Source organism: Panicum virgatum, chromosome 1K (genome assembly GCF_016808335.1).
Source record: "Panicum virgatum strain AP13 chromosome 1K, P.virgatum_v5, whole genome shotgun sequence".
NCBI classification, from domain to species: Eukaryota; Viridiplantae; Streptophyta; class Magnoliopsida; order Poales; family Poaceae; genus Panicum; species Panicum virgatum.
This window is the reverse complement of record NC_053136.1, coordinates 36,419,401-36,438,520: the sequence shown is the minus strand read 5'-3', so window position 1 is coordinate 36,438,520 and position 19,120 is coordinate 36,419,401. Positions and strand designations below refer to the sequence as shown.

Sequence of the window (19,120 nt, the reverse complement as noted above, 5' to 3'; positions counted from 1 at the left end):
CGGCGTTCCAATCGATCCTCACGATGGTTGAGTTCAGGTGATGATTGAATCACCCATCGCCTAAAGAGGTGCAATTTATTTCTTGCGGTGCTAATGTTATTTTGGGCCGTAAATTAGGCCCGTTGGTGTGGACTGCTAGCAAAATTAGAGAGGGAATCCTTGCATGCATGGAAAGTGGACAACTAATGCTGATGTCACCCACGTACATAAAAATTTCAAACTAAAAAAGCTATAACTATTAAACTGAGAATCCAAATTTAATTAAGATTGCACCATTATCTTTCTTATGACAAGATTTTCAAAATAGGACCACACTTGCCTATGTTTGCAAGATATTTTTTAAAAGTATATTTTAATAATAAATAGTTAGTATTGGCTACTGGAAATAAATATTTTAACAACATGAATAAAAAAATATATCTAAAAAATTGAACATAATGAACAAATAATACTACACAATGAACAAACTATTAAACTTCGCGAACATTTGATTGTATAGACTAAATAATAGAAAATAAATATTATGAACAAATAAGTAAAAGTAGCAAACAATTTAATCTAGAAAGTGAACAAATAAAATATAAACCTAGAACAATCATATTGTAAAGATAGAATAAACTATTGGTATTTATAAAAAAAATAATGGATAAATTGGACAACAAGAGTAACAAAAGAATAAAAGAAAAGATAGAAGGAAAAATATGGAAGAAAAAAAGGGGGTTTAAGGAAAAGGATATGAGAAAGAAAAATGGAAAAGTTTAGAAGAAAAAGGGTAAATACAAAAGAAAGTACTAAAAATAAAATATTAGAAAACATAAATCACTCACATGCAACAAAGATACACAGCATGAGCCTTGTTATTTGTTCTCTTTAATGCAGGTAAAAACAAGAGAAACCATCAAACTGTTTGGCTGAATTAGTTATTGGATCAAATTTGGGCAAACATCCGCAATAATTTATCACCCGGGCTATATAGCCACGCCACACCTAATGGTCTGAAAAAGAAGTCAACCCAAGAGGGCGGGCGCGAGCCGAATAAGAAGAAAACAGTCCAAGAGAGCGCATGGGATCCTTCAGGAGACAGGCTGAAAAAAAAAAACAGTCAGCCCAAGAGGGCGCGCGGGGCCGAATAAGAAGAGAACAGTCCAAGAGAGCGCATGGGATCCTTCAGGTGATGGGATGAAAAAGAAAACAGTCAGCCTAAGAGGACGCGTGCGGGCCGAATAAGAAGAAAACAGTCCAATAGAGCGTGTTGTATCCTTCAGGTGATGGATCTTTTTGCAGCCCGTGCGGCATTGAGGCCCTGTTTAGTTCTCCAAAAATTTCCTACACTACTCGTCACATCGAATCTTTCGACATATGCATGGAGTATTAAATATAATTAAAAATAACTAATTACACAGTTAACTTATTCATATGAGATGCTACGGTGTCCACGGCACAGGGTGCCAGGGCACTTCACGTGGTTCTGTCTGTGTGTTGCTAACCAATTGGGTGGGCCGCAGGCTGAAGAAAAACAAGAAAACTCTGAATACTGCTTATGGGCCGTAAACTGATATATATGTTGAGATGTTGATGAATCAAAGATACGTAGACTAACTATCTTTTACTAGATGGATAGGAAGCCCCTTTTTTCCTCGGCTCCGGCGACAGCTTAAAGGTCTACGAGATGCCTGCTAACCTCAGAAAATGAGCGCATGTTCGACACGCTGCTTTGCTTTTTGAAACACGATGCTGTGCTGCCGCGACGAAACGGAGCTCGGCGATCACTCCCGTACGTCTCACGTCACGTGTGTTGACACCCACCTGCGCGCGAGTTTTCAGAACACACCTGCGACTTTTTAGAACACACCTGCGACTTTGATTCCAGTGTTGTTGCTGGGCCACGGGAGTGTATATATATAGGAGGAGTCTCAGCTGCGCTGCGACGGCACTCCTCAGTTGAGTTACCATATACCAGACGCTAGCGAAGTAGCGATGGATATGGGCGATCCCTCCCTTGTGGTGGCGGCCGTCGCCGTGGCCTTATCCCTTGTGTTCCTTGTCGTAGCGGCGAGGGCCAGCAGGAAGCCAGGCAAGCTGCCGCTGCCCCCCGGGTCGATGGGCCTGCCGGTGATCGGGCAGAGCCTGGGCTTCCTCCGCGCGCTGCGCTCCAACACAGCAGAGCAGTGGATTCAGGAGCGCGTGGAGCGGTACGGGCCGGTGTCCAAGCTGAGGCTCTTCGGCACCCGCACGGTGATGCTCACGGGGCCCGCGGCCAACAAGTTCGTCTTCACCAGCGCGTCGCTGGGGACGGAGCAGCCCCAGTCGACGCGGCGGATAGTCGGGGAGAGGCAGATCCTGGAGCTCATGGGCGCCGACCACAAGCGCGTCCGCGGCGCGCTGCTCGAGTTCCTCAAGCCGGACATGCTGCGGCTGTACGTGGGCAAGATCGACGGCGAGGTGCGGCGCCACCTCGACGAGTACTGGGCCGGCCGGGCCACCGTCACGGTGATGCCGCTGATGAAGAGGCTCACGTTCGACATCATCTCCCTGCTGCTCTTCGGCCTGGAGCGAGGCGCCGTCCGGGAAGCCCTCTTCGACGACTTCGAGCACGTCTTGGATGGCGTGTGGTCCGTCCCCCTGGACCTGCCCTTCACGGCGTACCGCCGGAGCCTCAGGGCCAGCGCCAGTGCTCGCCGGGTGATCGCCGGGATCACGCGGGAGACCAAGGCCAAGCTGGAGCGGGGCGAGGCCTCCCGGAGCAGCGACCTCGTCGCGTGCCTGCTCAGCTTGACCGACGGCAGCGGCGCGCGGCTGCTGAGCGATCAGGAGGTCGTGGACAACGCCATGGCCTCCATGATCGCCGGCCACGACACGTCCTCCATCCTTCTCGCCTTCCTCATCCGCCAGCTCGCCGACGATCCTGACACGCTCGCCGCCATGGTCCACGGTAACAATCCCGATAGCCACTGTAGTACTAATAATTAACAATAATCCCTTCCCTTGTTAATTAATTAGTATTAATTAATTCGCTGCAGAGCACGAGGAGATCGCCAAGAGCAAGGGCGACGGCGACACCCTGACCTGGGAGGACCTGTCTAACATGAAGTTCACGTGGCGCGCCGCGCAGGAGATGCTCCGGCTGGTGCCCCCGATCTTCGGCACCTTCAGGACAGCGCTCAAAGACATCGAGTTCAACGGCTACCTCATCCCCAAAGGGTGGAAGGTGCTCTGGACGGCGCCCGCCACGCACATGGACGGGAGCATCTACCCCGAGCCGGCCAAATTCAACCCGTCCCGCTTCGAGAACCCGACGGCGCCGCCTTGCTCCTTCGTCGCCTTCGGCGGCGGCCCGAGGATCTGCGTCGGCATGGAGTTCGCCAGGATCGAGACGCTGGTGGCCATGCATTACCTGGTGAGGCGCTTCAGCTGGAAGCTCTGCTGCAAGGAGAACACCTTCGTCAGGAACATCCAGCCGTGGCCGCTGCACGGCCTGCCCGTACAACTTGAGCAAAAGGCAGCAAAATCGCCATGATTCATCACATCATATACGATCGACCGTGACGATACAATAATATACTCCAACTTCAAAGATACCTAGCGATGTTGATTCGTCACCACAGATCCAAATGAATAAATTTATATATGTCACATGTCTGTATCTTGTCTCCTCAAATGGAGCCCTCCCCCTGTGAAGTTCGGTACTATCACTGTCGTGTGAACGAAGACGACGAATCATAAAGCAGGTGCCATGTCCACATGATGAAACTTCCCTGGGTCTGTTTCTTAAATCACAGTGGGTAAGGGTCTTGCTTGTGGAACAACATGTAGTGCAGATGTTGGACCCTGGATTGTGGTCTTAGTAGATGCTAACACAAAATACTATGCTAACTCAGTAATCAACTACTATGCTAACATACTCAGTAAGCAACCACGAGAAGAAACCGCTCGCGTCGTGCAGGACGGGCGACTCGGGCGGACCTCCACCTCGCGTTGAGAGACCCTAACGGTGAGTACTGCAAGCAGGGATTCGTGGGAACCTCCGTTTAAAGATTCGGCTAGGGGTGTAACATACAGCAAGATCTCACCTTGTGGTGGAGAGGATTCAGACAGTGGTTTAGTCAAATTCGGGCCGCTCAGGAGCGTAACACTGTACGTCCTATGTGGTGTGGTTGTTTATTTCCTGGGATCAGAGTCCGATCCCTTTACATGTGTTAGTTACTTTCTATTTATAGTCGATCGGAGGCTTACAGAATATTCTTCTGCTAATGTGAACGCTTGCCCCAAGTGGGGGCACCGCCCTGCAGTTAATCCTCTGAACCCTGTCAGGCGTAGGGGACAACTTGGCGGGCCCACCTTGCTCGTCCCGGGGTGTGCTCCGAGACACCCCGGGGTGCTCTGAGGTGTCTTCGGTCCTCGCACAGTGGGGACCCTAGCCCGAGGTGCCCCTTGCCGACCCCGGGTAGTGGACCGAGCCACCCAGGGATGGCCTCGACATGACATGAAGTGACAGGGGTGGGTCCCCCCACCGTCCATCGGATGGGATACGGCTCAGAGGTCTGTCCCCTCGAGCCGGCTTCTCCGCCATTCGCTAACCCGAGTCCCTGTAATCATGATGTTTTTATGTTGAAGCTGTGCGTGTCTCAGGCCCCACGCCTGTGGGGAGGGCGGTGCGGCGCTGTGAATCCTTTGGGTTCCGGCCTGGTAAAATGTTTTTACCGGAAAGCTTCCTTCCGGGCGAAGGAAAACCCAGTGACATCTGGCCCAATTTGGATGTGGTCCAGTTGTGGCCCATGAGTGCTGCGTGCACATGTTTAGTACCACCTTGCTAGTTGAGCAAGAGTGGAGTCAACTTATAAGCCTTTGTTGTCCAGCCATTGCACCTTCGGGTTGACCCTTTTACACGAAGCGAGGACGAAAGCGTAAGTGAGATGATGTGTGTAAGCGGGCTCGCCCCTCGGAAGGGCCGGGCTGTGTGGTGTTGGGGGCGGGGTGTTACAAATGGTATAAGAGCCGACCCTCGCAGTTGCGCGTCGCGTACGGGTCAGTGTGCGGGCATATGGCGCATGACACATGTGGGCCTAGTTAGGGACACACGGCATGGCATATGGCGCCTGGGCGTGCGGGCGTGCGCCAAGGGGGAACGTTCTTGGACATTTGCCTAGTGTCGGTGAGTTGGACCAACATGGACGACGGGTTCTTTGAGGGGGTGTGTGTGACATCTGGCCCAATTTGGATGTGGCCCAGTTGTGGCCCATGAGTGCTGTGTGCACATGTTTAGTACTACCTTGTTAGTTGAGCAAGAGTGAAGCCAACTTATAAGCCTTTGTCCTCCAGCCATATCACCTTCGAGTTGACCCTTTTACGCGAAACAAGGACAAAAGCGTAAGTGAGGTGCTGTGTGTAAGCAGGTTCGCCCCTCGGAAGGGCTAGGCTGTGCGGTGTTGGGCGGCGGGGTGTTACAAACCCTCCCCCTAGGATCTTTGCAGCCGCTGCGCCGTGGGTCTGCCAAGAGGAGGGTGGCCCACGCTTTAGGCTTCTTTGGTGGAATAGGCCTCTTTTCGTGGCCCGATTTTAGTGGGCCTGAACCCACTAGCCATGTTTGGGTCAAACCCTCCCCCTACGTTTGGGTCAAACCCTCCCCCTAGGATCTTTGCAGCCGCTGCGCTGTGGGCCCGCCAAGAGAAGGGTGGCCCACGCTTTAGGCTTCTTGGGTGGAATAGGCCTCTTTTCGTGGCCCGGTTTTAGTGGGCCTGAACCCACTAACCGCGTTTGGGTCCGGGGTTATGGGTACCCCTATTACGCTGACAGACCCCTAGACTGCCCCCTCCCCCTCCCCCTCCAGCCTCCTTTTCTCCTTGCCACCGGACTCCTAGCCGCTAGCAAGGAGGAGCACGGGTCCGTCCTCTCTAGTAGATCTACTAGTTTGTTAGTTTTTTTCAATATTTTTTCATTCCTCAAGAATAATTAGGCTAGGTTTTGGATCGTTGTTATACCGGATTTCCTCTATGGGATGCGTCACTGTCTCCAATGGCGGTGTGTTCCTCATAGAGGGATCGAGGTATGTTGTCCTACTCCTCTTTGGGGGATATGATATATTTTCCCCTTTGGTGGAATTCTTTTTCCGGCTGCTGGTGATACTACCGCAGGTGGCGGATTTCTCCTTCTGACCGCCGCTAGTGTTGGCTAACGGCAATATCGGCTCTTATGGTCGGTTCAACCTTAAGAAGATATGACCGATGTTCTTTTGGCATCCTTTACTCCCTATAGTGGTTGAGCATTATGTGCCTCTTTTGCGGTCTCCACGATTGTGGAGTCTTCTATTGGTGGAAATTGCGATTCTCGTGACCTGATCTTGTCAAGTTCCGTGGCTATGGAGTTTCCTGAAGCAGTGGACTTCACCGGATGCAAGAAAGATGACGGATAAGGACCTAGTGGTGTGCTTCAATGTAATTCTATTTTATACTAGGGTCTCAGTTGTAAAAGGGCTTCTATTTTAATAAATTCTGATCTCTTTCTCGAAAAAAGAAAACTACTATGCTAACACATGTACTATACTACTACTGAAATAACATAGTATTGAGACTAACTAAATAACAAGAAAAAGAACAATTCTGCTTGGAAATAAAAACTTATTGAAATAATAAAAAGGGATGCAAATCAACCTCTCCGTGCAAACTATAAAAACTTTAATCTAGGCCATCGGATCAACATCCAAGGGGAGGGGCGCAGGGGATGAGAGGGGGAATTTGCAAAAGTGTGATTACTCAATCCAAGGGAGGGTCCAGATTGTAAAATTACTCAATCCCCCATGCCCCTTGGATGTTGATCCGATGACCCAGATTGAAGTTTCCATAGTTTGCATCGAAAGGTTGGTTTGCATGTTTGTGTCTACAGTTTCAAGTTGTTTTGAGCCGCGCCTTCTAATCTCCCTGTCAGACCATTCACTTTCCCCTTTCTCTCGTTCTCCGTCAAGAGCGTGGTCTCCGCCAGGGGTGCCGCAGTTCTCAGACAGATGCGTAGGTATGGCGATTCGAAGATTTCCTCCGTTATTGTTCTTACTCCCTTGTAGATTTCATGTTTTTGCACTTTTGTTTGGTTGATTTCGATCGATTGCCCCTGTGATCTGCTCCTGTAGTTGTTCCTCTTCCAGTTCCATTCTGTTCTCATGGTATTAACTTAAGTTTATTCTGTTTATTTGATTGGTCTATCTATCTCTGGTGTACGATTCGCTTTGGTCGTGTAGCTTTTAACCGATCAATTCATGAGATTAGTCTAGTTTGATATGCTGTTTGGTTGGATTCAGAATTTAGGTTGTGCCCGCTCATTTTTTGTATCTGCTTTGCGATAGGGTTTAGTAATCTAGATTTCTTCCTAATCGTTGATGTGATTGGATTCATTATTCTAGGTTTTTCCTGATCATTTGTTGTGTCTCTGCTTTTGCGCTTCAGTTTAGCAGTGTAAATTTTCCCAACTAATTGATGGGATTGGATTTAGGTTTTACCCAATCATCTGTTGTGTCTTTGCTGTGAGATTGTATTCTCTATTTAAATTTTTTTATCCATTTCATGCTTTTTTCCATCGAACAGTCAAAAACACATGTATGCATATCTATTTTGTGTTGCTTGTAGTGGCCAATTCAGCGTTGGTTCTAGTCTATTTTATACTTCCTCCATCCCAAAACACAATTCATTTTAGGATTTAAAATTTACCCAAAAAACAAGTCCTCTTACCCTATTTGAAAAGTGTATGTGCATGCAAAAATTAATTAGTGCCAAATATGGGCAATAAATAAGGGCAAACATGGTCATTTTAACTTCTTGTTCATTTGTTCTAAAATCTCTAGGATTACTTCTTTATAGGCCTTAACTTTTGTACATGCACGTTCTAGCCCAACCTGTTTGGTTCATTCCTTATTATTTGCAATTGGGCTCGATTTTAAAAAGTTGATGAGGCAATTATGTTTCTGGTTAACTTATGTACAAATTACATTACTTTATCCTCATAATTACATTACTGATTGTACTGTCATTTTTATATAATTAAGGTGTAACCAAGTTGGATTTCTAAAATTTTCCCATATTTTTTGTGCATCTGCAGGGTTTCATGCAGTAAAAAAATATATTATTTTACTGGGAAGGTAGGTAGCAGGTAGAGTGACCAGTAGGAGGTCACGGCAAGGGCGCGGCCGCGACGGCGGCTCTCATCGGGAGGCACCTTGATTACTTGAGTGGTGAGCTTGAACAGCCAATCTCTCCGAATCAGTCGCCGGAGGATCGTTGTCGATGGGGCCGTCCATGGAAGCCGCTGATGGCGATGCCCCAGTTGTGGTCTCTGATACCAATTTGGTATGGCGATGCTTGGGAGGTGGAGTGCGCAGGGGAGAAACAAGCAAAAGAGAGGATTGAGAAGATGAACGAATAGGGTAGCAGGATGCAGGACGAGGACTGGCCTTGTCGCCGGCGGCAAGGTGCACCAGAGCGACCGAGGAACAGACCCAGTCCGGGACTCTATTCCTTCGATGAATTCCCTAGTTACAATCTAGGCTACCTTTATAGATCAGGTGCCACAAACGAGATCTCCAATTCCTAAACAAATCTCCAACAGATAACTAAAAGAAAGGAAACGACTCCTACTTGCTAACTACTCCTGATCTTCCGGGATTGCTTCGGAAGCTGCGCTATCTTCCCGTTGCCGGATAGCTGACCTGGGACGCCTCCTGTAGACTTGACCAACAAAAGAGTCTGTAACAACTATTTAATGATAATGATTTCTAACTCTATAACATTATGGTAGAGGTTTTCCTTGCTGCAAACCGGAGCCTTTCTTTTGTTGAACAGCATATCTACTGCAAATCATCCTGATTTTATCCGTTAAATTTATAGGCCTTCTCTCTCATATGTGATTCTGTTGAGATGCTTGTTGCACAGTCAGAGGCGCACAACCCCTTTTTGCTGTTTAGCACATTTTAGAGTCCCTTTAACTTTGTGGCTTGTAAGCTAACTGAGTACAACTATGTTTCTTGGTGCAGTATGATGAATCCTTTGTCTGAGGGACTCTGTTTGGCCGACAAAAGTGGGTTGAGCGCCCAGACGCTTCTCGACGTACTGGTATGGCACTTGTTATTCTTTGAGATATCAGTGAACCTGTCGTTCCACCCAGTCACGATTGATAGCTGCATCTGTATTTCTTGGCTTCAATAGGACCTCGGCGCCATTGCAAACCCAATGTTCAAGCTGAAGGGGCCTGCAATGCTGCAGGGCAGCTACAGCCCTGCGTTTCCTCTGAAACATCAGCAGAAGGACATGAGGTTAGCTCTTGCCCTGGGAGATGAAAACGCCGTGTCCATGCCGGTCTCAGCAGCTGCGAATGAGGTGCGCCTTCATCCCCTCTCGACTTGCACTATGCCTCACAGAACGCAGGGTTTGAGTGAAAACATGTGACACTGCAATTTTCGATCGCAGGCATTCAAGAAGGCCAGAAGCCTGGGGCTGGGGGACCTAGATTTCTCGGCGGTCTATGAGGTAGTGAAGGACGCAGGTGGCTCAGGACAGGCATGATAGGCAATCAGTGGTCTCATTTGGATGCTAGATTTGCAGCAGTGTCTCTCGTTCATTGTAAGGCAATTGGCTCGTCATCATAGCGTGTGTATATCCAGGATCTGGAGCCCCGACCTCGCTGAAAAAATAAATCAGCATTTGATGGTTTGCTTGCACGATAGATGTTACTGGAAGCTGGGAACTAGCTGATTGCATCACGAATGATTTTTTTTTTTTGACCTGCCTCAGCAGATTGAAGACATACAAGAAATGGCACTATCTTCTCCTTACTTTGTCAGTCACTGCTTTCTAATTTCTTGTTTGGACTTTATTTTTGCCGTAAACGTACAACCGAAATGCTCTAGTTTGTTTGTGGCTTGAGCCCGGACCATTTTAGTTATTTCCTAAAAAAAGTTGGTTCAGCACGAAGCAGTCAGAGGAAAACGGGGCCTGCAAAGGCCACGAAGCTCGGCAGGCATTCTGTTGCGACGACGGCTTCTAGAAGGCTTTACTCTGCTTCAGGCATGTGAAGAGCAAGTTTAGAAGAAAAAGGGGAAATACAAAAGAAAGTACTAAAAGTAAAATAGTAGAAACCATAAATCACTCACATGCAACAAAGATACACAGCATGAGCCTTGTCATTTGTTCTCTTTAATGCAGGTAAAAACAAGAGAAACAATCAAACTATTTGGCTGAATTAGTTATTGGATCAAATTTGGGCAAACATCCGCAATAATTTATTTCTTGCGGTGCTAATGTTATTTTGGGCCGTAAATTAGGCCCGTTGGTGTGGACTGCTAGCAAAATTAGAGAGGGAATCCTTGCATGCATGGAAAGTGGACAACTAATGCTGATGTCACCCACATACATAAAAATTTCAAACTAAAAAAGCTATAACTATTAAACTGAGAATCCAAATTTAATTTAGATTGCATCATTATCTTTCTTATGACTAGATTTTCAAAATAGGACCACACTTGCCTATGTTTGCAAGATATTTTTTAAAAGTATATTTTAATAATAAATAGTTAGTATTGGCTACTGGAAATAAATATTTTAACAACACGAATAAAAAAATATATCTAAAAAATTGAACATAATGAACAAATAATACTACACAATGAACAAACTATTAAACTTCGCGAACATTTGATTGTATAGACTAAATAATAGAAAATAAATATTATGAACAAATAAGTCAAACTAGCAAACAATTTAAACTAGAAAGTGAACAAATAAAATATAAACCTAGAACAATCATATTGTAAAGATAGAATAAAATATTGGTATTTATAAAAAAATTAATGGATAAACTGGACAACAAGAGTAACAAAAGAATAAAAGAAAAGATAGAAGGAAAAATATGGAAGAAAAAAAGGGGGGTTTAAGGAAAAGGATATGAGAAAGAAAAATGGAAAAGTTTAGTAGAAAAAGGGGAAATACAAAAGAAAGTACTAAAAATAAAATAGTAGAAAACATAAATCACTCACATGCAACAAAGATACACAGCATGAGCCTTGTCATTTGTTCTCTTTAATGCAGGTAAAAACAAGAGAAACAATCAAACTATTTGGCTGAATTAGTTATCGGATCAAATTTGGGCAAATATCCGCAATAATTTATCACCCGGGCTATATAGCCACGCCACACCTAATGGTCTGAAAAAGAAGTCAACCCAAGAGGGCGGGCGCGAGCCGAATAAGAAGAAAACAGTCCAAGAGAGCGCATGGGATCCTTCAGGAGATAGGCTGAAAAAAAAACAGTCAGCCCAAGAGGGCGCGCGGGGCCGAATAAGAAGATAACAGTCCAAGACAGCGCATGGGATCCTTTAGGTGATGGGATGAAAAAGAAAACAGTCAGCCTAAGAGGACGCATGCGGGCCGAATAAGAAGAAAACAGTCCAATAGAGCGTGTTGTGTCCTTCAGGTGATGGATCTTTTTGCAGCCCGTGCGGCATTGAGGCCCTGTTTAGTTCTCCAAAAATTTCCTACACTACTCGTCACATCAAATCTTTCGACATATGCATGGAGTATTAAATGTAGTTAAAAATAACTAATTACACAGTTAACTTATTCATATGAAATGAATCTTTTAAACTAATTATTTCATGATTAAACAGTAATAGTCAAATAACAACGAAGTGTGCTACATTATCAAAACTCAAAATCAGGCCACTGCTTCTGGAAACTCCATAGCCACGGAACTTGACAAGATCAGGTCACGACAATCGCAATTTTTACCCATAGAAGGCTCCACAATCGTGGAGACCGCAAAAGAGGCACATAATGCTCAACCACTATAGGGAGTAAAGGATGCCAAAAGAACATCGGTCATATCTTCTTAAGGTTGAACCGACCATAAGAGCCGATACTGCCGTTAGCCAACACTAGCGGCGGTCAGAAGGAGAAATCCGCCACCTGCGGTAGTATCACCAGCAGCCGGAAAAAGAATTCCACCAAAGGGGAAAATATATCATATCCCCCAAAGAGGAGTAGGACAACATACCTCGATCCCTCTATGAGGAACACACCGCCATTGGAGACAGTGACGCATCCCATAGAGGAAATCCAGTATAACAACGATCCAAAACCTAGCCTAATTATTCTTGAGGAATGAAAAAATATTGAAAAAAACTAACAAACTAGTAGATCTACTAGAGAGGACGGACCCGTGCTCCTCCTTCCTAGCGGCTAGGAGTCCGGTGGCAAGGAGAAATGGAGGCTGGAGGGGGAGGGGGCAGGCTAGGGGTCTGTCAGCGTAATGGGGGTACCCATAACCCTGGACCCAAATGCGGTTAGTGGGTTCAGGCCCACTAAAACCGGGCCACGAAAAGAGGCCTATTCCACCCAAGAAGCCTAAAGCGTGGGCCACCCTCCTCTTGGCGGGCCCACAGCGCAGCGGCTGCAAAGATCCTAGGGGGAGGGTTTGACCCAAACGTAGGGGGAGGGTTTGACCCAAACATGGTTAGTGGGTTCAGGCCCACTAAAATCGGGCCACGAAAAGAGGCCTATTCCACCAAAGAAGCCTAAAGCGTGGGCCACCCTCCTCTTGGCAGACCCACGGCGCAGCGACTGCAAAGATCCTAGGGGGAGGGTTTGTAACACCCCGCCGCCCAACACCGCACAGCCTAGCCCTTCCGAGGGGCGAGCCTGCTTACACACAGCACCTCACTTACGCTTTTGCCCTCGTTTCGCGTAAAAGGGTCAACTCGAAGGTGCTATGGCTGGAGGACAAAGGCTTATAAGTTGGCTTCACTCTTGCTCAACTAACAAGGTAGTACTAAACATGTGCACACAGCACTCATGGGCCACAACTGGGCCACATCCAAATTGGACCGGATGTCACACACACCCCCTCAAAGAACCCGTCGTCCTTGTTGGTCCAACTCACCCACACTGGGCAAATGTCCAAGAACGTTCCCCCTTGGCGCACGCCCGCACGTCCAGGCGCCATATGCCATGCCGTGTGTCCCTAACTAGGCCCACACGTGTCATGCGCCATATGCCCGCACACTGACCCGTACACGACGCGCAACCGCGAGGGGCGGCTCTCATACAATTTGTAACACCACGCCCCCAACACCACACAGCCCGGCCCTTCCGAGGGGTGAGCCCGCTTACACACAGCATCTCACTTACACTTTCGTCCTCGCTTCGTGTAAAAGGGTCAACCCAAAGGTAATATGGCTGGAGAACAATGGCTTATAAGTTGACTCCACTCTTGCTCAACTAGCAAGGTGGTACTAAACATGTGCACGCAGCACTCATGGGCCACAACTGGACCACATCCAAATTGGGCCGGATGCCACTGGGTTTTCCTTCGCCCGGAAGGAAGCTTTCCGGTAAAAACATTTTACCAGGCCGGAACACAAAGGATTCACAGCGCCGCACTGCCCTCCCCACAGGCGTGGGGCCTGAGACACGCACAGCTTCTCCATAAAAACATCATGATTACAGGGACTCGGGTTAGCGAATGGCGGAGAAGCTGGCTCGAGGGGACAGACCTCTGAGCCGTATTCCATCCGATGGACGGTGGGGGGGGGGACCCACCCCTGTCACTTCATGTCATGTCGAGGCCATCCCTGGGTGGCTCCGTCGACTACCCGGGGTTGGCGAGGGGCACCTCGGGCTAGGGTCCCCACTGTGCGAGGACCGAAGACACCTCAAAGCACCCCGGGGTGTCTCGGAGCACACCCCGGGACGAGCAAGGTGGGCCCGGCAAGTTGTCCCCTACGCCTGACAGGGTTCAGAGGATTAACTGCAGGGCGGTGCCCCCACTTGGGGCAAGCGTTTACATTAGCAGAAGAATATTCTGTAAGCCTCCGATCGACTATAAATAGAAAGTAACTAACACATGTAAAGGGATCGGACTCTGATCCCAGGAAATAAATAACCACACCACATAGGACGTACAGTGTTACGCTCCTGAGCGGCCCGAATTTGTCTAAACCACTGTCTGAATCCTCTCCACCACAAGGTGGGATCTTGCTGTATGTTACACCCCTAGCCGAATCTTTAAACGGAGGTTCCCACGAATCCCTGCTTGCAGTACTCACCGTTAGGGTCTCTCAACGCGAGGTGGAGGTCCGCCCGAGTCGCCCGTCCTGCACGACGCGAGCGGTTTCTTCTCGTGGTTGCTTACTGAGTATGTTAGCATAGTAGTTGATTACTGAGTTAGCATAGTATTTTGTGTTAGCATCTACTAAGACCACAATCCAGGGTCCAACATCTGCACTACATGTTGTTCCACAAGCAAGACCCTTACCCACTGTGATTTAAGAAACAGACCCAGGGAAGTTTCATCATGTGGACATGGCACCTGCTTTATGATTCGTCGTCTTCGTTCACACGACAGTGATAGTACCGAACTTCACAGGGGGAGGGCTCCATTTGAGGAGACAAGATACAGACATGTGACATATATAAATTTATTCATTTGGATCTGTGGTGACGAATCAACATCGCTAGGTATCTTTGAAGTTGGAGTATATTATTGTATCGTCACGGTCGATCGTATATGATGTGATGAATCATGGCGATTTTGCTGCCTTTTGCTCAAGTTGTACGGGCAGGCCGTGCAGCGGCCACGGCTGGATGTTCCTGACGAAGGTGTTCTCCTTGCAGCAGAGCTTCCAGCTGAAGCGCCTCACCAGGTAATGCATGGCCACCAGCGTCTCGATCCTGGCGAACTCCATGCCGACGCAGATCCTCGGGCCGCCGCCGAAGGCGACGAAGGAGCAAGGCGGCGCCGTCGGGTTCTCGAAGCGGGACGGGTTGAATTTGGCCGGCTCGGGGTAGATGCTCCCGTCCATGTGCGTGGCGGGCGCCGTCCAGAGCACCTTCCACCCTTTGGGGATGAGGTAGCCGTTGAACTCGATGTCTTTGAGCGCTGTCCTGAAGGTGCCGAAGATCGGGGGCACCAGCCGGAGCATCTCCTGCGCGGCGCGCCACGTGAACTTCATGTTAGACAGGTCCTCCCAGGTCAGGGTGTCGCCGTCGCCCTTGCTCTTGGCGATCTCCTCGTGCTCTGCAGCGAATTAATTAATACTAATTAATTAACAAGGGAAGGGATTATTGTTAATTATTAGTACTACAGTGGCTATCGGGATTGTTACCGTGGACCATGGCGGCGAGCGTGTCAGGATCGTCGGCGAGCTGGCGGATGAGGAAGGCGAGAAGGATGGAGGACGTGTCGTGGCCGGCGATCATGGAGGCCATGGCGTTGTCCACGACCTCCTGATCGCTCAGCAGCCGCGCGCCGCTGCCGTCGGTCAAGCTGAGCAGGCACGCGACGAGGTCGCTGCTCCGGGAGGCCTCGCCCCGCTCCAGCTTGGCCTTGGTCTCCCGCGTGATCCCGGCGATCACCCGGCGAGCACTGGCGCTGGCCCTGAGGCTCCGGCGGTACGCCGTGAAGGGCAGGTCCAGGGGGACGGACCACACGCCATCCAAGACGTGCTCGAAGTCGTCGAAGAGGGCTTCCCGGACGGCGCCTCGCTCCAGGCCGAAGAGCAGCAGGGAGATGATGTCGAACGTGAGCCTCTTCATCAGCGGCATCACCGTGACGGTGGCCCGGCCGGCCCAGTACTCGTCGAGGTGGCGCCGCACCTCGCCGTCGATCTTGCCCACGTACAGCCGCAGCATGTCCGGCTTGAGGAACTCGAGCAGCGCGCCGCGGACGCGCTTGTGGTCGGCGCCCATGAGCTCCAGGATCTGCCTCTCCCCGACTATCCGCCGCGTCGACTGGGGCTGCTCCGTCCCCAGCGACGCGCTGGTGAAGACGAACTTGTTGGCCGCGGGCCCCGTGAGCATCACCGTGCGGGTGCCGAAGAGCCTCAGCTTGGACACCGGCCCGTACCGCTCCACGCGCTCCTGAATCCACTGCTCTGCTGTGTTGGAGCGCAGCGCGCGGAGGAAGCCCAGGCTCTGCCCGATCACCGGCAGGCCCATCGACCCGGGGGGCAGCGGCAGCTTGCCTGGCTTCCTGCTGGCCCTCGCCGCTACGACAAGGAACACAAGGGATAAGGCCACGGCGACGGCCGCCACCACAAGGGAGGGATCGCCCATATCCATCGCTACTTCGCTAGCGTCTGGTATATGGTAACTCAACTGAGGAGTGCCGTCGCAGCGCAGCTGAGACTCCTCCTATATATATACACTCCCGTGGCCCAGCAACAACACTGGAATCAAAGTCGCAGGTGTGTTCTAAAAAGTCGCAGGTGTGTTCTGAAAACTCGCGCGCAGGTGGGTGTCAACACACGTGACGTGAGACGTACGGGAGTGATCGCCGAGCTCCGTTTCGTCGCGGCAGCACAGCATCGTGTTTCAAAAAGCAAAGCAGCGTGTCGAACATGCGCTCATTTTCTGAGGTTAGCAGGCATCTCGTAGACCTTTAAGCTGTCGCCGGAGCCGAGGAAAAAAGGGGCTTCCTATCCATCTAGTAAAAGATAGTTAGTCTACGTATCTTTGATTCATCAACATCTCAACATATATATCAGTTTACGGCCCATAAGCAGTATTCAGAGTTTTCTTGTTTTTCTTCAGCCTGCGGCCCACCCAATTGGTTAGCAACACACAGACAGAACCACGTGAAGTGCCCTGGCACCCTGTGCCGTGGACACCGTAGCATCTCATATGAATAAGTTAACTGTGTAATTAGTTATTTTTAATTATATTTAATAATCCATGCATATGTCGAAAGATTCGATGTGACGAGTAGTGTAGGAAATTTTTGGAGAACTAAACAGGGCCTCAATGCCGCACGGGCTGCAAAAAGATCCATCACCTGAAGGATACAACACGCTCTATTGGACTGTTTTCTTCTTATTCGGCCCGCACGCGTCCTCTTAGGCTGACTGTTTTCTTTTTCATCCCATCACCTGAAGGATCCCATGCGCTCTCTTGGACTGTTCTCTTCTTATTCGGCCCCGCGCGCCCTCTTGGGCTGACTGTTTTTTTTTCAGCCTGTCTCCTGAAGGATCCCATGCGCTCTCTTGGACTGTTTTCTTCTTATTCGGCTCGCGCCCGCCCTCTTGGGTTGACTTCTTTTTCAGACCATTAGGTGTGGCGTGGCTATATAGCCCGGGTGATAAATTATTGCGGATGTTTGCCCAAATTTGATCCAATAACTAATTCAGCCAAACAGTTTGATGGTTTCTCTTGTTTTTACCTGCATTAAAGAGAACAAATGACAAGGCTCATGCTGTGTATCTTTGTTGCATGTGAGTGATTTATGTTTTCTAATATTTTATTTTTAGTACTTTCTTTTGTATTTACCATTTTTCTTCTAAACTTTTCCATTTTTCTTTCTCATATCCTTTTCCTTAAACCCCCTTTTTTTCTTCCATATTTTTCCTTCTATCTTTTCTTTTATTCTTTTGTTACTCTTGTTGTCCAATTTATCCATTAATTTTTTTATAAATACCAATAGTTTATTCTATCTTTACAATATGATTGTTCTAGGTTTATATTTTATTTGTTCACTTTCTAGATTAAATTGTTTGCTACTTTGACTTATTTGTTCATAATATTTATTTTCTATTATTTAGTCTATACAATCAAATGTTCGCGAAGTTTAATAGTTTGTTCATTGTGTAGTATTATTTGTTCATTATGTTCAATTTTTTAGATATATTTTTTTATTCATGTTGTTAAAATATTTATTTCCAGTAGCCAATACTAACTATTTATTATTAAAATATACTTTTAAAAAATATCTTGCAAACATAGGCAAGTGTGGTCCTATTTTGAAAATCTTGTCATAAGAAAGATAATGGTGCAATCTTAATTAAATTTGGATTCTCAGTTTAATAGTTATATCTTTTTTAGTTTGAAATTTTTATGTATGTGGGTGACATCAGCATTAGTTGTCCACTTTCCATGCATGCAAGGATTCCCTCTCTAATTTTGCTAGCAGTCCACACCAACGGGCCTAATTTACGGCCCAAAATAACATTAGCACCGTAAGAAATAAATTGCACCTCTTTAGGCGATGGGTGATTCAATCATCACCTGAACTCAACCATCGTGAGGATCGATTGGAACGCCGTTTGATGTGAACGGGATAAAAGCCATAAGATACTTCAAGGGGATATAAATGAAAAATATTAAAAGCATCTCTATTTTTAAATATATTATAGTTATACCTTAGTATAATTATATAAAAATAAATATATCCATATACTCTATGTATAGTTTATACCCAACATTTATACAGTCATAGATGTTCTAGTATGATCACATCTCTTCGAACAAACTCTTTATTGCGTCAGATATATCCCACATGTGTATCTCATGATTTATGACGTATCTGACCCAATCAAAGTATATATTTAGAGTATGTGATTATACTAGACCATCTATGGTGGTATATACATTGAGTATGTGCCCATCCTCAGAGTATGTGGACATACTCATTTTTATATACTAGTGCTAAGTTATAATCATAATATATTTTTATATATTGTAGATAAAACTCATTGAGTCTTTTACCTGTATGCCATTATGAAAGTTTCTGATTACCTGTGTGCCACTAAAAAGTTCACTCGCACTTGTATGCCATCGCACGAACTTTTTTTTACCTATGTACCCTTCCGTCCACTTGCTGTTAGAAGATAATGGTTGGGGAGCCCTGATAGATGGGACCTATCAATAGAAATGTTCATCTTGCCCTCGGTCCATCAAGGCTTGTGTACTCCATCCCATCTCGTCCGAGCGCTCGCTCACTACTCTGACTCTTCCCCTCCATAAACCTTACCTGCCTCCACCGACAGCCGTGCCGCCGCAGCCGCCAGCCATCCGCGGGCCCCTCCCTCCTCGCACGTGGATCTGCTAGGGCGCGACCACAGCGGTGCAGCCGTCACCCGCACTGCCCGCCCCCTCCCTCCCTACGCATGGTGCCCTCCATCTTCATGCTCTGAGGCCACGAGCACAAGGTGCTGCATCTCGTCAAGGCCCTCTACGTGTTTCAGCAAGCTCCACGCGCCTGGTACGCCAAGCTTGAGGAATCACTGATCCAACTCGCGCGCAGGTGGGTGTCAACACACGTGACGTGAGACGTACGTGAGTGATCGCCGAGCTCCGTTTCGTCGCGGCAGCACAGCA

At 47.9% G+C, this 19,120-nt stretch overlaps 3 protein-coding genes across 3 annotated transcripts; 2 read left to right on the top strand and 1 right to left on the bottom strand.

The window, feature by feature from the left end:
- Positions 1-1,921: 1,921 nt before the first annotated feature.
- LOC120705278 (taxadiene 5-alpha hydroxylase-like) lies at positions 1,922-3,684 on the top strand. Its single transcript, XM_039989722.1, has 2 exons — positions 1,922-2,932; positions 3,021-3,684. Exons 1-2 carry the CDS (start codon positions 1,978-1,980, stop codon positions 3,515-3,517), a joined length of 1,452 nt encoding a protein of 483 aa, XP_039845656.1. The 5' UTR covers positions 1,922-1,977; the 3' UTR covers positions 3,518-3,684.
- Positions 3,685-6,982: 3,298 nt separating this feature from the next.
- On the top strand, positions 6,983-9,819 carry LOC120705267 (glyoxylate/succinic semialdehyde reductase 1-like). Its single transcript, XM_039989719.1, has 4 exons — positions 6,983-7,005; positions 9,014-9,092; positions 9,186-9,356; positions 9,447-9,819. The coding sequence occupies exons 1-4, from the start codon at positions 6,998-7,000 to the stop codon at positions 9,540-9,542; spliced, it is 354 nt and encodes a 117-aa protein (XP_039845653.1). The 5' UTR covers positions 6,983-6,997; the 3' UTR covers positions 9,543-9,819.
- Positions 9,820-14,383: 4,564 nt separating this feature from the next.
- Positions 14,384-16,146, bottom strand: LOC120705255 (taxadiene 5-alpha hydroxylase-like). Its single transcript, XM_039989710.1, has 2 exons — positions 15,136-16,146; positions 14,384-15,047 (listed from the first exon to the last, which is right to left on the bottom strand). The coding sequence occupies exons 1-2, from the start codon at positions 16,088-16,090 to the stop codon at positions 14,551-14,553; spliced, it is 1,452 nt and encodes a 483-aa protein (XP_039845644.1). The 5' UTR covers positions 16,091-16,146; the 3' UTR covers positions 14,384-14,550.
- Between the last annotated feature and the right edge of the window lie 2,974 nt (positions 16,147-19,120).